The 18,245-nt window shown below is 47.3% G+C and overlaps 1 protein-coding gene across 12 annotated transcripts in view; it reads left to right on the top strand.

Moving 5' to 3' along the window:
• Positions 1–18,245, top strand: part of MSRA (methionine sulfoxide reductase A) — a 385,886-nt gene that overhangs the window by 320,206 nt on the left and 47,435 nt on the right. Inside the window, exon 6 of one of the 12 annotated variants that reach the window (XM_054561180.2) lies at positions 1,757–1,839. The exons of the other annotated variants lie outside the window; for them this stretch is intronic. Within the exon in view, the coding sequence (XP_054417155.1) occupies positions 1,757–1,798 (42 nt within the window). The 3' untranslated portion in view covers positions 1,799–1,839. The remainder of the gene's footprint in view (positions 1–1,756; positions 1,840–18,245) is intronic. 12 annotated transcript variants of the gene reach the window in all.

Here is an 18,245-nt window from a genome sequence, read left to right as displayed (position 1 = left end):
ATTGTTTCATCTTAAAATAACGCCTCCGGAATAGCAAGCCACTCTATGCATCAGGTTTTAAAATTGACAATCAGCCAGAATTAAAAGCAAATACCAAATGGGCATAAAAAAAGAACGTTGTTTGGGGGAAGGGACTAGCATTTGATGGAGAGTTTATTTTTCGGCATTTTTACCTGATTCTCCACCAAAATAGCCATGCCATTTAATTTTATCTGCAACAGCAGGAACTACTTATAGACTGAGAACATTAACTTTTTACTTGCCTGACTCTAGATGGAAGAGCAGTTTTCCCGGTCTCAGGGAGAAGGGATCACCTCCTAATCCCAGCCTATAGGGAAGGGAGACTTGTCTTTGCCTCCTCTCATCAGGCCTCCTGGTGCTCAGATGAGAAAGCGAACACACTTGGAGGTAGAACACCCTGGCCAATGTCACATGCTGGGCAAGGGAGGAACGATGCTGTGAACCCAGGACTCCTGGCTCCAGGCATCTCCTTCTGCTCTCCATCCCTTCCTACCTCTGCGCACTTGCCTTGACTAGTCAATGGGGCTGCGGGACGACCTTCATCCCCCTTCAGTCCTTAGTGCCAAGCTGAGCAGCCTTGCCTGCCTCATTCCCCTGCTCCTTCAGGACAGATAGGAAGTGATGTCCATCTGCAGGACTGGGGACACCTGGGGCCTGTGATGTTTACTGGTCTTGTGGCCTGTCGAAAGGGAAGAGCAGCCATTTTATCTGGACGGCTTTCTAGAGCAGATGGGCTCGGAGGAGACTGATTTTTTGAAAGAGAAAAAGAGAAGAGGCTTCATGTTTCGTTTGGGGAAGCTGTTCCAGGCAAAGGCAGCTTGGGGAAAAGTGTGAAGTTATGAGTGGGCAGAGGAAGCAGAGGGCTCTGAATTTATACCAAAGACACCTGCCTACAGTTTGGAACTCTGTGCCACAGGCAAGCTCGTGTGAGCTCAGAAGATGCGAGGGCCCCAGGCTGGGCAGGGCACTGGGTGGCTCTGAGCCAGGCCTTGTGCAGCCTCTCTGGAATTTTCTTTGAGCCGGCAGTGGGGACAGTGGCAAGCATTACCGTGATAGACATTCCAGAGTCAAGGTATGCTGCCTGCTCAGCTGGGTCTTGATGTGAGGGTCAGCGATGGGAGCTGTGGTTATCTTTTGGTCTGATTTGGTTTTTGGCCAGACAGTGGCATCTCCCCTTGGAAGCCTTCTTTCACCCCCAGCACCATCCATGCTCCCGCATCCCCTGCTTGTACCTGTAACAGTACCTGCTACACTGGCCAGGCTTCGTTGCTGGGGACGTCTGTCCGTCCTGCTAGACTCCTCATGGTCAGCGGCTGTCTTAACTGATCTTTTTCATTCTGAGCACCGTTAGTATGTGCTCAGCTAATATCATGAGTGAATCAGTAAATTGCTGAGATGATGCAGGACTTAACTGGTTGTGGTGACCACCAGACCCAAGGCTGCCAGACCATGCTGTTGCATCTGTGAAAAGCCACTTGGGTTGACCTGAGGTCTTGTGGTTTTGTTGTGTTCCGGTTGGGCCTTATAATTAAGTAGTCTCCCCTTATCTGCTGTTTCACTTTCTGTGGTTTCAGTTACCTGTGGTCAGGTAACTGTAGCCCAAAAATATTGAATGGAAAATTCCAGAAATAAACAATGTGAACATTTTAAATTGCATGCCGTTCTGAGCAGCTTGATGAAATCACACACTGTCCCACTCCATCTGTCCTGAGACCTGACTCATACCTTTGTCTAGTGTATCCACGCTGTCTACACTGCCTGCCTGTTAGTCACTTAAAGACATCTTGGTGATCAGATCGACAGATCACAAGAAGATGGGTGAGTAAGAACAATATTTTGAGAAAGAAAGAGGGACCACAGTCACATAACTTTTATTACAATATATTGTGATAATTGTTCTGCTTTATTATTGTTGCTGATAATGTCTTACTTTGCATAATTTATAAAGAAAACTTTAACAGGTAGGTATGTATATGAAAAAACATAGTATATATGGGGTCCCATATCCCCTGAGGTTTTGAGCATCCACCGGGGGTCTTGGAACATATCCCTCATGGATAAGGTGGGCTTCTGTCTTAGCCGGTTATGGAGAACATCCTCGTGTGCTAGTCACTGTACAAGGCATGTACTGTAGGTTCTTATCTCAGTTCACTTAATTCATTTTATTAGCAGTGGCCCTGTGAAATGATGAGCCAACCAAGGCACAGAGGTGTTGACTTTCCCCACGTCACACTGCAAGTGAGTAGCAGAGGCAGATAGGAACTTGCAAGGGCTCCGAACGCAGGCATCCCATTGCTCTGTCTCTGGCGCTGGCTGGACCCCACTGGCATGTTGTGCTCAGCACTGGAGCCAGTCTGAAGTGCCTTCACCCACAGCACACCTGGAAGAGGGTGACTGGGATGAGGCAGGCCTCAGGAGGAAGGCATTGTAGTTTGCCTGAGAAGCCCGAGTGTGGGGGGAAAGCTGCTTTTAAGACTCTCCTTGTTTGTCTGTGGCAGAGAGAGGGTGTGCTCACTTACTTCAGGTGACAGGAGGGGACTTGTGGGTGAAGATGGTAATGGGGCCAATGCTAGCCCATCAGGAGGGGTTTCCAAGCAAGTGGAGCTGCCCGACGGTAGAATTCCCTGCCCCGCAAAGGAGTGAGTGTCCCGCCACAGCAGAGCCAGGCACAGCAGAATGACCACGAGTCATGAAGCCATGGAAAGAAAGGGTACCTCACTGATCCGGATCGTGGGACAAGTGTACCTTCACACATCCACTCTGACTACAAATTTGGTTCATTCCATACTGTGATGATATATTTTTGAAGCTTAAAATACTTTTAACGCATTTTTACAGAGTGAGTCATTTTAAGGCCTCCCCCTGCCCAGCCTTGTAAATCTGATCAGGAGAATCCAAATTTATTTTAAAATGAAACAAAACACGAATAAAATGTGCAAATAAGATGGATTGCAGCACTATCATTTGATTTGCTAAAAGATGTCTTCCTTTGCAAAATCAGAAGATGAAAGTGTGACTCCTTCCAGGGGCTGTGAGTGTTGATCTGCAGAAGCCCTGGGGCCAAGGTTGCTGGCCACAGGTAGCAGAGGGGCCAGGAGGCGACCACACTCATGGCCAACACCAGAGTGGGGTGGTCCCAGTCCTGGTTGCCTCTAGTGAAGGAATCTCTAGATGCGAGTTTAAAACCCTGCCTAGCCCTCTGGCCAAATGCTGTTTTCAAGATGCACTGTTCCACAGTGAAAGATAAAAGCCCTTTTATTAATATAAAGCAGTTGTAAAACAGTTTGTATCTGATCTTGAGTTAAAGGCATTACTAAGGGAACCACATAAGGACAGAGTGAATGTCACTTCTTCCATTAAGTTTCATAGTGTTTGCTGCCCGCACATGCTTGTACCTGTCTGTCACTTTTCCCTTCTGCCTGGGAGATGGGTCAGTAAATTCCAAAGGGCCTTTTGCTAATCTAACAGCCAGAAAACCAAGCAAAGGCTTCTCTCCTAGTGATCTCCAAGAGCTTAGCAAGAAAATGAAATTCTTGTGGTTCTAGGGCACAGCTGTGATAACCAGGGGCCAACACCCACAAGTGTGTTGAAACAATAGGCCTGAAGTCCAAAAGCTAAAAGAATAAGTGTTAGAATCCAAGCTCAGGATTCACGATGAGTTTGAGATGAACTCTACATTCAGTTTTTGGAGAAAAACAGTTGTATTAAGTAGTGACTGAGTATTTAAGAATGAAGTATTAAGTTTCAAAACTGTTCAATATCATATTAAGTATTAAAAACTAAAGTGACCTTTTAAATACTGTTGAATTATGGCCCCTTTCATAGAGTTCTTTTAAAAAAAAAAGGAAGAAAAAATTATCTGTCTCCTCAGCTGAGAAATAATCTATTCATCTGTTCTAGACAGCTTATTTGAACATAGCATGATCATGGCGTTACTGCCCCCTAATGGTTGAGTGCTTTAATTGCAGACAAAGTACCCAACGAAATCAAACACTGAAATTTCAAAAGGAAATATAATTAGAGCAAACAAAATGCCATCTACAGAGACTGATTTCAGTAAGTTACTGTCACACCCAGTGAAGACTTTGTCATCTTTTGACCTTTACTTGTCTTTTGACTTGTGGTGCTTCATGCATTAAAACTCCCATCAGAGATTAAGAAAAGGCAATATAAAAGGAGGATAGAAATTTATAATGTATTAAAATTTGATTTTAGGATGAAAATTTTAAAATGAGGCATAGGTTAAAATAATTATTAATATGGGATAGGTAATGTTCATTAATAGTCATTCTATTTGTGCATTATTGATAGCATAAGAATTTATTTAACTTAATTAGGACCAGTTAATCCAAAAAATACTCTTTAAAAACAGTCACAGAAACAAAAATACATATGAGAATTATTCATCAGTTTTCTAAGTTTAAAAGCACTATTATATAACTTATAGCAGATAAAAGAGGAACAACCATTAATTCATTCTCCTATGTGGTTATGAGACCATGAGTTCATAACTAACCACAAGGCAAGGTTCTAACATCAAATCCTTGAAGGACACTTGGCATGCATGTTCTGTTCATGTTGAAGAAGAAACATGATGCTGAATCTTCAGTAGTAGTGTTGCCTTTATAAACTTTTGTTTTGCCATCATTTTTGCTTTCTGGTTTAATAATAACCAACATTTGTCTCGTGTTTTGCAGCTGCAAAATGCTTCCACATGTCATTTTCATTCCCTCAAACCTGGTTCATTAGTTCCTTTGTTTTATGGATTTGGAAGTCATTATGTTCAAAGAAATGAAATGACTTGCTCAAGATCACATAACCAGTAAGTGGCAAAGGAAGGATGTGAACTTAGATTCCTTCCTTAGCCTCTTGATTCCATGCTTCTCCCACTACTAGAGCACTGCTTCCTGTGAGAAGAATGGTCCCTCCAAAGGGCAATCCTTGTTATACATGGTGGCATAGCATACGGGTGGCCAGTGAAGAAATAGCAAGTTAGGCAGAGAATGACCCAGTGCCTGAGGCTTCCAAGGAAAGAGATTTCACACAGACTGTGAAATCTACTTGTCCTTTAATGTAATGTTGGTTGTCGTTTAATCATTTATTCATCCAACAATAATTACTGGCAGAGCAGCAGCCATATCCCTCGAACTGTGAGCACGGGGAGCAAAGTCCTGGCCATGACCTTGAGGAGCCACCTTTTGATGAATTGTAAAACACCTCTTCCTCTGGCCAACCACTTTGCTCTCCTGCACTTGCCACCTCCAGGCCACGTTATGTACCTGGAATATCAGGCTGTCACAGTGAACGACAAGGAAGAAGCCCTGCTTTGTTAAAGATGCCCCATGGCATTCACTGGAGAGGTCCTGTGGGTCAGCTCCTGGCTGGCCATGTGGATTTGTCCTCCTTCCAGATGAGTCAGCATGGGGATATTCATCTGAGCAGATAAGTGCCAATGTTGCCATGGAGAAAAAAGGCGCCAGCGTTTTGTTCTGGGACGTGCTGTCACACACACTCGTGGGCTGGTCATGAGAAGATGTGTCTGAAGTGTGATCCAAGTCTGCTTGCCACAATTCCAATCCACCCTCTGCAAATGATTCTTACCCTGGGCACATCTGAATCCCCTGGGGATGTTTTCAGACCATGCTGACCCACTGCAACCCTGCTGCAACCCCGATGAAGATGCAGAGCCCTCGGTGTCATGATAGATGATTAGGGAAAAGCTTAATTCTTTAGTTATTTTTAGGATATGTTATTTTGGAGCAAGATCGAGAAGGATGTAAGTACCAAAAGGCATTTGAAAGCCAGAAGGGAAGTAGTGAGCCATCCCGGCCTCTAGAGATGGTGCAGCTTTAAGACTAGGAACACCCCTATATTATGGGAGAAGTTGCTTCCTGAGCGCACTCTCATGCTGGACATGGGGAGAGTGTCCTCAGTCCCCAAACATCTGCCGGCCGGCGCCTCGTTCCCTGGCTTCCCTGACCCCACATAGAACTCATGCAAGGTTGACACACGCCTTCTCTCCAGGTTTCCCACACTTTGGGGGTGACATAATTGTTTACCTCTCGTTCTCAGCTTTTTGCCTGCATAAAAGTAAACAGCAGCAAAGAGAAACATTCTTACTAGTTAGGAAGGAAGGAGAGATTGGTCATCAAGCAGAGATGGTGTTTGGATCCCTTAGCATGGCATGCAAGGCTGTACAGTTTTCCAGACTCCTTTCCCTCCACCTACTGCCTGTTAGCCACCAGAAGTTCCTTTGTTTGTCTCAATACCTCTGTGCCTGCCTTCTTTGTGGTCGGTGGTGTCGCAGTTCCTACCAAGCAAGCATAACCACGTCTGCCTTCTCCACTGTGCCTAAGAGGAAGGACTGTGGCACGTCCATCTTTGTGTCCTTAGACTCCGTGTCTTGCAGGACTTGGGACATGGTTGACTTGGCAACACTTGCTGAAGGTTTGCCCAAGTTTGGTTCTCTGACTCTATGATTCTGTGATTCTGTGGGATTTCCAGAAGTCTTTCCCTATCATCCTACACATGAGATTGAATGATAGACCAAAGAGCCCCAGGCATAACGAGCTTGTTGATGCCATATAATCTTAAGCATTTGCAGCGATTGTCATTGCCACCTCATGACAATTGAGTCGGGGATGATAGAGCAGTGTTGGCAGCACTGGGGCCTCTGGAAGGGCATCGTTAGCTCTTCTCACCAGGCAGGGCCTTCCCACCTTTTGCCTCTACACTACTCAGGGCTTTCATGCTGGGTGTCATTGGCCCTGCTGGGCAGCCATTGCCATAGGAGCCAGAGGGGTCCAGTTGGGAATTAAGAAATAAACGATAACAATCACAGGCCTCATTGAGCAGAAAGTGCTCAGAGTCATTTTCCAAGGGAACTCCATGGAGATTACTTTCAGAATGCTCACAAATAAGAGAAACAGATTCTTTCTGCGTGTGAAGCGTATTGCAGTTATAAAATGCTTGTGCATATATGACTTTATTTCCCTTCAATAATGTTATGAGTAAATAGCGCATGTGCTATTTTCCCTATTTCTAGATAAATTCAATTTCAGAGAATCTCACTTATACAACCACTGTGTTCCTAGCGACAGTAACTATCCAGTTGAAGTGAATCTCCTCCCACCTCCCTCCCTCCCTCTCTCTTTCTGAACAAAGGGGGTTAGCTTACAATTAGACAAAACTAAGATATGAAAAAACCATAATGAGTAACACTGAGTGATGTGAAACAGACTAGAGCTGCCCCAGAATTTGCAATAGAAGGTTGGAATGGTTAGGGAATAATAATTTAAATAATAGCTACCATTTTTGAAGGTTTAAGAGTCAAGATAGACAACTAAAACCAGTCTAGAAACTCCAATAAAGCTAAAAATAGGATTTCCTATATAGGTTTAAGGGTGTGCTAAGCACTTTGCTAAGTTGTTGTTATTAATATTATTATTATTTGAGACGGAATCTCGCTCTGTCACCTAGGATGGAGTGCACTGGTGCGATCTCGGCTCAATTGCAACCCCCGCCTCTGAGGTTCAAGAGATTCTCCTGCCTCAGCCTCCCAAGTAGCTGGGATTACAGGTATGGCGTTTACCACGCCGGCTAATTTTTGCATTTTTAGTAGAGACAAGGTTTCACCATGTTGGCCAGGCTGGTCTCGAACTCCTGACCTCAGGTGATCTACCCTCCTCGGCCTCCCAAAGTGTTGGGATTACAAGCGTGAGCCACCGCGCCCAGCCGCTAAGTGATTATTTACCAGCACAATCTTGTCTAGTCCCCTATCCAGTTCGTGAAATAGGTCCTGTTTTTACTGACATTTTTTCAAATAGTCAACCAAGGACTGAAAGATTAGGTAAATTGTCCACAGTGGCTCAGAGATGTGGCCTGAACCCAGGCCTGTCTGACCAGTGTTTTTTTTCTCTTTTAGAGACAGGGTCTTGCTGTGTTGCTGCGTTGCATAAGCATGTGCGGTGGCATGATCCCTCACTGCAGCCTTGAACTCATGGGCTAAAGTGATCCTCCTGCCTCAGCCTCCCAAGTAGCTGGGACCACAGGCATGCACCAGCACACCCAGCTATTTTTAAGAATATTTTTGTAGACATGGGATCTCACTGTGTTGCTCAGGTTTGTCTCTGACTCCTGGGCTCAAGTGATCCTCCTGCCTTGGCCTCCCAAAGTGCTGGGATGGCAGGCATGAGCTACCTTGCCCAGCTACTGTCTGGTACTTTTGATACAGCACTAAGTTGCTGCCTTTGTGGGCCCCATGGGGGAAGCAGGGCAGGAACTGGCCCTGGAAGGGGGTCAGGGTTGGCTTGCATGGGGGCCAGAGGCAGGGGATTCCGGGAAGGAAGCCAGCATGACTGAAGGCACAGGGGGCAACACAAAGTGAACGCCAGGAGTGAGGGCACATGCCAGGGGGCTGGGGAGATCAAGTGGGACAGGTGAGAACGGGCCAGATTATGACCGCACTTTGGAGCCCAGCAGAGGAGCTTAGACCTGGTAGGATGGGCCGTGGAGCCCCTGGAGGGCTCTGAGCAGGTGCAGGAGGTAAGAAGTAAGGTGTCTGTACAGACCTCTGAAGTGAAGCATTGGCTGTGGGGTCAGCGTCATGGCCATGGGCTTTCGGAACCCATGAAAAGACTGTGGGCTGGACCCAAGGGCAGCTGCGTGTCTCACCGCCATGCTCGCCCTCCCCAGCTCACCGCACACCCAGTTCCTGGCTGCCATGCAAACTCAGGAAACACCAGTGGAGACATTGTCCCCTGCCATTAGGCTGATTGATCGAGAAGTCAAGCCGCCTTATGTTCAGTGCAGTGAGCTGATGGGCTTTTGTTCTCCAGGCCAAATTCCTACGATCCGTTTGGTCCCAGAACACTTTGCCTGTGGAGTTTATGAGAAGCAAGTACAGAAGTAAACTCACAGAATGTAATTTTGAGATTATGGACAGAGATATTAGAGGAGAAAACTGTGATTCTCCTAAATCCAAGGGCTGGTGGTCTTGGATGGGTTGGCTGCTCTAGCGGGAGTGGGAAGACCGTTGTGTGCACCTTGGTGCTGTATGGGAGAGGTGATAAGAATAGCCACCAACCTAGCACATCCTGCAGGCTAGAACCTAGGCTGGGTACCGTGCATATGAGTCCCGCAAGAACACTATGAGGAAGGTCTTATGAGTCCAATATTGCAGAACAACAAATTAAGTCTCAGAAATATTTTACAAATTGCCCAAGGTCTTACAGCTAGTACATGACAAGTGAAATTACAATGTAGGCCTTCCCTGTGTCCCACTCTATATTAGCAGGAGGTAGGTGGTCCAGGTCTTTGCTATGAACCATTCAGAGTCTGACAGTTTAGCATGCATTTCCCCCTCAATTTTTCCTTTGAAATCTCTTGTGCATTTGAACAGACAAAAAAACTTTGGGATTGACTTGTTGGATATGGTTTGGATGTTTTGTCCCCTCCAAATCTCATGTTGAAATGTGACCTCCAGTGTTGGAGATGGAGCCTAGTAGGAGACATTGGCTCGTGGAGGCAGATTCTGCATGAATGGCTTGGTGCTGTCCTCACGGTAATAAGGGAGTTCTCACCCAGTTCATGCAAGAGCTGGTTGCTTAAAAGAGCTTGGAACCTCCTCCTCTCTCTCTTGCTCCCTCTCTCACTATGTGATATGCCTGCTTCCCCTTCACCTTCTGCCATGATTGTAAGCTTTCTGAGGCATCACCAGAAGCCAAACAGATGCTGGTGCTATGCTTGTAGAACCTGCAGGTACAGCCTGCAGAACCATGAGCCAAATAAACCTATTTTCTTTATAAATTACCCAGCCTCAGGTATTCCTTTATAGCAGCGCAGATGGAATAACACACTTGTACAGACACAAATCTGCTCCCCCTCTTCCTACTTATTCCTGTCTTTTTTGCATCTTCCATCCTCCCCATCTCAAAAACATTTAGGGAGAAACAAGGCTGGCATATGCTGGGTAGCAGTCTGACTGATTATCAGGCTTAGCCTGACCAGGAGCTGTTGGCATCACACACCACATAAGGACAGCTGGTATGGATCTTTGGCCCTGAAGGTAGATGAAGAACCTTCATATCGGAGGCATGACCACAACTTTATTTGCAGAACTGAATTAATATGCTTATGCTTCTATCTTCATGCCCCTAGTGGAATGACGTTTGTGGAGCCAGTGGTTCTGTGGGTGCCTCGAGAAGAACAGGGGTAGGGCTGGCTGCACCTTATCAACAGCTGATCAATAGCTATCAACCTGCCAACCAGCCAGGGAGTCAAGGATTTGAAGGAGATGCTCGCTAACCAGCAGCAAGTTCCTGGGCATTGGCTTGTCCAGAACGGCAGTTCCTGGGTAAATAATGAGACCGCATCACCAGTGGAAATGGGAAAACACACAGGTACACCATGCTGGTGCCTGCAACACCTCAAAGACCAACATCTTGCTTCAGGGGTTGAAACCAAGTGGTCGGGACTTTACACAAATGCCTGGTCATGGTCATTTCTTTTCTCTGTAACTTTGGTTGCCCTGACTAGGCGGCTCTGAAGGAGAGAATTCCCCCCACCCCACTTCTTTGCACTGGAATGGAATTGAGTATTAGGTCAATACAATCAGTGCTACTTTGGAGGTTTCTGTGTGGACTTTCAGATGGGGGAGGAAGGCGTGATTACTAACTTGAGTTCCTATTAATCACTCTGTTCCCCTCCCCGGTCAGGTTCAGGACTTTCCTCTGAAGGGCCTGGGGAAGATTGCATCTTCCTGCAGCTTGATTTGGTTCAGGCTTCTCTTAGCGAATTCCCTTTCTGGGTGGCCGACTCACATTTCTGACAGTCTGAGCTGCTCATGGTTGCTTAGGAGATGGATAATGCATTCCTTTAGCTAAGTCACTTGGGAAACATTAGCGCCACTTGTACATGGGCGATCACATGTCCCTTAGGGCGTTGATGTTTCCGACAAGTTTCTTGAGGCTTCTCCTATCCCTGGCTTCTACAATGCAGCCAGGAACAGCAAATGCCATTTGGCTCACTTAATCGTAAGGCATCTTTAGGACTGCGCCTGTATTTTTAATCAAGTGCAGATTTAGAAAATACCTAATTAGAAGCAGGATAGCACTATCTTAAGGTCATGGGCTCTGCTGTGATATTATCTGGGCTTGGATCTTGGGCATGGCACGTTGCTGCTCTGCCTTGCCTCAGTTTCCCAATCTCTACAATAAGGATAATGATAGGACCTGCCTCCTGGGGTTTGGTAAATGATAAATAACTTATTCCAGGTAAAGCTCTTAGAATAGTACCTGACACACAGTAAGTGCTTAATAAATAGTAGCCTCTATTAAGCACGTTAAACCCCAAGGGAATCCTATTTTTAACTTTTTTGGAGTTTTTGAACCAGTTTTAGTGATCTAGTTCAACTCTTAACAACTACCAGTGTTCAGTGACCACATGCAGTGAACTGAGATATGCTAGGTGCTGAATATATAAAGACAACTATATAAAGTTTGGTTTCATAAAGAGATTTTAGTCTAGTGAAAGCAAGTATTCCTGGGCATAGCCACAATAAATACACAGGTGTCTTCTTTACTGTATCATTGCACTGAAGTCAGGCAACAAGAGAGCTTGTGTGAACCCTGTTTTAAAAAGGGTGTAAGCAGGGAAGGGATCAAGAGGACTGAATGTTAGCCCAGATTCTTTTATTGTGTGACCTCGGGTAAGCCACTCAAGCCTTCTAGATCTGACTCAGGTTCCTCATCTGAGAAATGGGGCTACAAAGTTATGCACTAACTTCTAGCAGTAATTCACGTTATGCAGATGGGTAGGAAATGGTGCTCTGTCCCACTGAACGTAACGATCACGAGTTTTTCTTGGAATGATTTGCCTGCTGTACAGGTGGAACTAACCAGAGGGTGAAAAGCAGGCTAGTTCGCCTGCGTGGCTTAACGTTAATTACATTTGACATTCTTGCCTGGCAAAATCCCAAACCGGAAGGTAGTCTGAATCCCCTTTAAGGAGATTTCTGCCAGCATCTATGTGGGACCTCTGATTTGAGGCACGGTTTGCTTTATAAAGAACCAGATTCTCTGATATTACTAGTAGCAGTCTTTTTCCATTAGCAGATCAGCCAAAGTGTATTACATAGCAGTGACTGACTCTGCTAGAAGGTGGAGCTTCTCTTGTAGCCATATCCTTTGGGTGGGTGGGTGGATGGGAGAGCCGGGGGCATCTAGGAGGGATGAGGTAAGGAGTATAGATATTTTTACCCAGAAGTGTACTCTGCAATTTCCACTTTTGGTTTTTTCTCTGCCTAGTGAGATGTAATACCAAAATGGCTCATGGAGACTGCTGGAACCCCATGTCCAGAGCTTGGGAGCGAGCGGTCTGTGTCTTTCAGAGCACTGCAGCTGCCCGATTTCAGGCTTAAAAATCAGATTGGAACCTCTGCTGGGTTCACAGGGCAAACACCCTCTGGCAATTGACTCTTTCAGAGGAGGGCTGTGAACAGCCACGTGCTGGGTGTGGAGGCAAGTGGGTCTCCAGGGCAGCCGGCTGGGATCCACTTTGCACACATCTCGCCTCACCAGGAGGAAGCTCCCTGGCAGAGCAGGCCCCCGTGGTCCAGGAGGGACTGTGCTTGAGCTTAGGTGATGGCAGCAGGCGTGTGACTCCCACACTGGGAGCTCTGGCCCCAGAACAGAAGCTTCTAATCAGTGACACCTGCTCAAGGCAAAAGGCCCCAGGTGGCCAGGCCAGCAGATGTCTTTATCAGTGGCTGAACATTGGCAGAGGAGCTCTGCGGACTCCTGAGAGCACAGGGTGGAAGCAGGGAGAAAGGGCTGTGGATGGGGATCAGGGACCCTGGATTCTAGTCTCAGCTCTGCCACAGGCTGGCTGTGTGGCTTCTCCCCTCTGGGCCTTGACACAGAAAGCTGACATTTGAGTTAGATCACCTCTGGGTCCCTGTGGTGCTAACAGCCTGTGTTCCTTCTGGATTCTAAGGGGCCACAGGGAAAAGCAGTTGCCCAGTGAGAGACTCATTGGGTGGGCAGCTGCCCGAAGGAACATCTTTAGGGAGACCTGCAGTCTGGCCTCACGGCACCCCGGAAACTAGGAGGGCTGGTGGTTAACCCGCTGGTGATAATTCTCAGTCTCTGCGAGCCACTGAGGCATTTCCTATCAGGGTGGCATCTCCAGTGTCCTTGCTGAGGTGGTGACTTTGACAGTGAACAGGCTGGGTGAGACTGAGCTCACTGTGGCCATCAGAACCCGAGCTGGCTTCATCTCCCGGCCAGGAGAGAGCCTCACCACGTGGGGTCCTAACATCCCCCTCAGCAGCTCCGCATCCCTTCTTCACAGAGACCATTTAACAGCCAGCGATTCTCAACATGTGGTCCCCACTGGCACCACCTGGGAACTTGTTAAAAATGCAGATTCTCGGGCTCCACCCCAGAACTTCTGGCTCAGATGCCCTGGGGGTGAGGCCCAGCAATCCATGTTTAAAAATCCCTGCAAGTGCTCTGAGGTACACCAAAATGTGAGAGCCACTGCGTCGGACCAACCACATGTGTTCCTCTTTTATTTAAAACCGTGTCTAATTAAAACACCAACTTAGCAATAAAAGAGCCCTTAAAAATTACCCACAGCCCTACTGCCCCATCACAGCACCTGTTGTCATCTCTCTTCCAGCCTTGGTCCATTTGCGTGCATATTTTTTTACACAGACATGCTTATGTTGTACTTTTTTTCACTTAACATTATTAGTGGGTTTTTTCCATTGCTTCATAAGCTTCATATTTGTCATTTTCATTGACTGCGGAACACCTCCCTAATGTACTTGCTTTACGGCCTGGCTGCCCTGTCCATAAGCATTTGATGACTTGCCACTTTTCATTTTTGGAAAAGTCACCTGTCTGCCCAGGGGAAGTCACGTTTTGGGGAATTCCACTGCCCAATGCCTAACCTTCCCTGTAAGCCCTCAACATGAAGTGATCCAAAGAAGATTGCTTAATGAAGAAAAAAAAAATCCAGCCAGCCCAGAACAGATACAGAATCTGCAGGGATGGATCACCACTGAACGTTCCCTGCCCTCCCGAGTGTTCTGAACCCGAGTCTCTTCTCATTTCACTCACAGGTGGCATCAGCAGAGGGGGAGCCCAGGCTGAGGTTGGGCTGGAGCCTGTGGCCTCGCCCCGTGCCAGGCCCACCGTCTGGTCATTTCCTGAGCATCCTGGTCTCCCAGCAGGAAGGCTGGTCCTTCCTCTCATACCCCCTCCGCCTTCCCCCTCTTCCCCTCTGGCACCCTGGTCTCCTCCCCGACACTCAGCTTGGCCAGCACACCCTCTAGTGGTAGCCCCTTTGTTTTGACAAGACCTATAATGGTTCTTGGGCCACATAAATAACACTGAGATTATTTTGTTAGGATAAATTCCTAAGTGTGGGATGGCCAGGCCTAGGGTAACCCTCAGGGTTTCTTTTAGGCCATGATCTCTTCTGCTAGTGGCAGTCTGCTGGTGTGCCCCATCAGTGGGTCCATGTTGCTTTGGAGATAAAATTTGAACTTCATGACACAGCAAACTAGGTTCATCATTTTTGGCTCATGGACCACAAACTCAGCCCAGATGCCTAGAAGGGGCTGGTTAGTGACATAAGTACTGATTTGATACGAGAGAGTGGGCCTACAATGAGCTACAGAGAATACCCAACCTAAACGCAATCACAATCAAAAACAGAAAGTTCTAGTGAAAGAGAAATGGTGGAGAGTGCTGGTGTCCATCTTGTTCTTGGTTTATGTCTTTAGCTTCAGCTTCGTCTACTATACGTCTCCCCCTGCACATCCCAGTCATACCTGAATGGGCCCTGCTCTCTCTTGCCTGTTTTTTGTTTCGTCTGCCTTTTAATGTGCTGTTTCCTCTGCCTAAATGTTTATTTCCTTTTTATCTCTCTGGATGATTCCTACTCATGGTTTAAGATTCAACCAGAAGGGTCACCTCCTTCGGAAGCTTTTTCCAGGACAAGCTCTTCTATGTTAGGAGGAGGCCTGGCATTTGGGTAGACAACTGGAGAGAGCCCTCTCTGCACTGTGTTTGGTGGGATGGGGCCATGGGGCTGAAGTCTCATCCCTTTTGAGAGCATCATTACAATTCACTTTTCAAATTTCTTTCTTTAAGGCTATCCCAAGGGACCTATGAGAAATGCTGATGGTGTAGCCTCTTTTCCTGGGCAGTTACCCTGGTTAGCCCAAAGTGGACTCTGGACTCTTCAAGGCACAGTCCAAGATAGAAATATGCAGTTACATTTAGTAATTTCTTTCCTTTTCTAGACCGAGGGCTATTTTTTCATCTTTATGTCTCTGGAAACAAGTAGTATGCTTGGCGCACAAAAAGTATTTAATACATTATTTTTGGATGGATGGATGGATAAAAGACTGGAGAGATGGATGGAAGGACGGAGATGCATGGACACATTGATGGATGGATGGATGGATGGATGGATGGATGGACAGATGGTGGATGGATGGAGGGATGGATGGATGGAATGGAATGCTGGCTGGCTGGCTGGCTGGGTGGATGGATGGATGGAAAGCTAGAGGGAAGGAGGGAGGGATGGATAGATGGATGGATGGATGGTGGAAGGATGGATGGATGAAGAGATGCATAGATGGATGGGTTGATGGATAGAAAATGGATGGATGGATAAATAAATGGAAGGATGGATGGATGGAGAGATGGATTGATGAATATCCTATATCTATTCCTATGCCTCTGTGACTCCTGAAGAGATGCCTGGGCAGTGCCTTCCCCAGTGGTCTCTCCCAAACCTTTCCCTTCTGTGACCTTCTACCTAACACAGCCTTTTCTCCTTTTTCTTCTTCCCACCCCCCACTCTCCCATGTTCCTCTTTTTGGCTTTACCCTAATCCCAGTATTTTTCTCTCCTTTCTTTTCTCTTTGATCCACCCTATTCCTAATATAAACCAGTCCATTCCCTACCTCCTCTTGCTTGTTTCACTCTGAGTAAATAGCCAGGAAGTTTTTTGTTTAGGGCTGATTCCCAGGACCTCAGGAAGGACATGTCCTGAAGAGCAGAATCCCCAGAACATTTCAGGGGAAGAGCTGGGAGGAAGGGACTTATGAGGCCTAGATTCTGGAGCTGAGTGTGCCCTGCTGGCCCCTCCCCAGTGAGTTTCCATCACCCTTCACAATGGAGTCAAATCCATCTGCTGTCCTGGAGACTAGGCTGGTGGAGGTGGGAACACGCAAGCCTGCAAACCTTGTGGGTGGGGCTCTAGGTTCTGGCATTCTTTCAGGAGTTGCTAGACTGACCCACAGGATGGAGCACTTTTCCCTACTGCCCCATAATGTCATGGGTAATAAGTGCTGCCCCATTGACAGTGCTAAAGCAGAATCAGGGCAGACCCTCAGGAAGCTGATGAGACCTTTGCTTCCGTGGAGATCAAGGAGCTGTAACAATGACACCTGAAGTCACTGCCATCTTTAGGGACTGGAAAAATCACCCTGGGTGATCTGTTCCCTGCCCCACCTCAGGCACCCGCCACTCTTGGGACCCCAGGGGATTAGAGGCATGTCAAGAGCAGACTTCTAGAGGACAAATCATGAGTAGTACATATTGGAAGAAGTAATACGTGATTGGAGAATAGTTATGCTAAGCCATTTCTTCCTGGGTGGTACAAGGTTCTCCTGCCCAGTACAGGTGAGGAAACTGAGTCCCAGTGAAGTTAAGTGGCTTTCTAGAAGCTGCACTGCCCCCAGTGACCTCTGGACTGGGCAAGGCTATTGCAGCTGCAGGCTTTTGGCTGTGGTTGAGCTGCAGTTGTTTGTGTTAACTTCAGCAGATGGGGCTGCTGGCTTCCCTCTTCTGGCTGCTTTTCCAAGGCCTCCAGCAGGCCCAGCAGCCCAGGAGCCTTCAGGCTTGAAGATGGCCCTGCCCTCAGATACCCTCCTGCACTGCAGCTCTCTTGGGTCTTTAGGAGGAGGAGAGGCCCTAGCCGTGATCATGGTCTTCATCTCCCAACCCACACTGGTGTTGAAGAGACACCTGTACCCAGAGTCTCCCTTGTACTGCATTTGGTGGAAAGGTCCCTCTGTAGCAGCTGGTGTTGGGGCTCATCTTAACCTGCAAGGAGGCAGGCTTTGAGTGCCCTATTTGCAGAATGCCCAGAGGCTGTCATTCTACACCTGCCTCTCATTTGGAGACCTGAACTAGAGTCGTAAAGGTGGTGCCAGGAGAGGGCTTTGCCAAGGCATCTCATGAAAGCCTGGCCAACAAGTGTTTAGGGTCCACTAACTACAGTTACTGAGGCAAACACCTCATCTCTGCGTTCAGAGTTAGCAGATGCCAAAGGACTCGAATGGGCTAAAGGTCATTCAGGGGCAAGAATGGCCTTTCTGGACTCTTCTCCTTAGTCATGGAAGGACAAGGCTGTGCTGGGAAGAGGTCCCACTCTTCCGCTAACTAGCTGGTGGTGCAGCTTGAAATCACCCAGTCTCTGCCCCTTACAGTTCCTGGTCCACCTTAGCTCATACTCTCCACCCGCCCCCACCAGTTCCCTTTCAGGTCTTCATCTTCCTGAATGTGGTTTCCTCTTTGAAACTTTCGTGTTCTCCTGCAGTGCTGGATGTGAGAGGAGAATCCCTGGACCATCACTTTTGAAATGGGCAAGAGGTAGGGGCTTCCCTAAAACTTGGAAACAGGCATGAGAGAATGCTGTGTTCACCTACCTGACCCTTGGGTAACCATCTGAGGCTCAGGATCATAGATCCAGTAGATGGCAGAGTCAGGACTGTCCCATGAAGGATGCCAGCCAACTCTGCTGCCATCTGGAAGGGCAAGAAGGCTGCAGGGGCAGAGGGTGATGTGCAGGCTTCCACAGGAGCTCCCGTGTGAGATGGGGGTCACAGGTGGTGGCAGGAGAGGACATTGCCAAAGCATCTGAATGTCAGCATGCAAAGTGGGGTGCATGGGGTCGCAATGAGAAAAGGTTCCGGTTCACCTTGCACAGGGTCAGTTTCAAAGTGTTTGTGTTGTGTGTTTCTGTGTGTGAAGGAGAGAGGGTTTTGTGGCCTATTCTAACTCAAGCAGCTTCTGGGCTGTAGTGAAGTGTTTCAATTTCGTTCCTGTGGCTTAAAAGGTTGCTGGAACACTTCAGCAAAATTGTAGCTCCTTAATTTAGCTGCCTGTCAGTTATTTTTTTTTCCAGGTGGTTTCAGGTTG

This window comes from Pongo abelii, chromosome 7 (assembly GCF_028885655.2).
Source record: "Pongo abelii isolate AG06213 chromosome 7, NHGRI_mPonAbe1-v2.0_pri, whole genome shotgun sequence".
Taxonomy (NCBI): domain Eukaryota; kingdom Metazoa; phylum Chordata; class Mammalia; order Primates; family Hominidae; genus Pongo; species Pongo abelii.
Note: the sequence above shows the minus strand (reverse complement) of the source record. Positions and strands in the feature narration are given on the sequence as shown.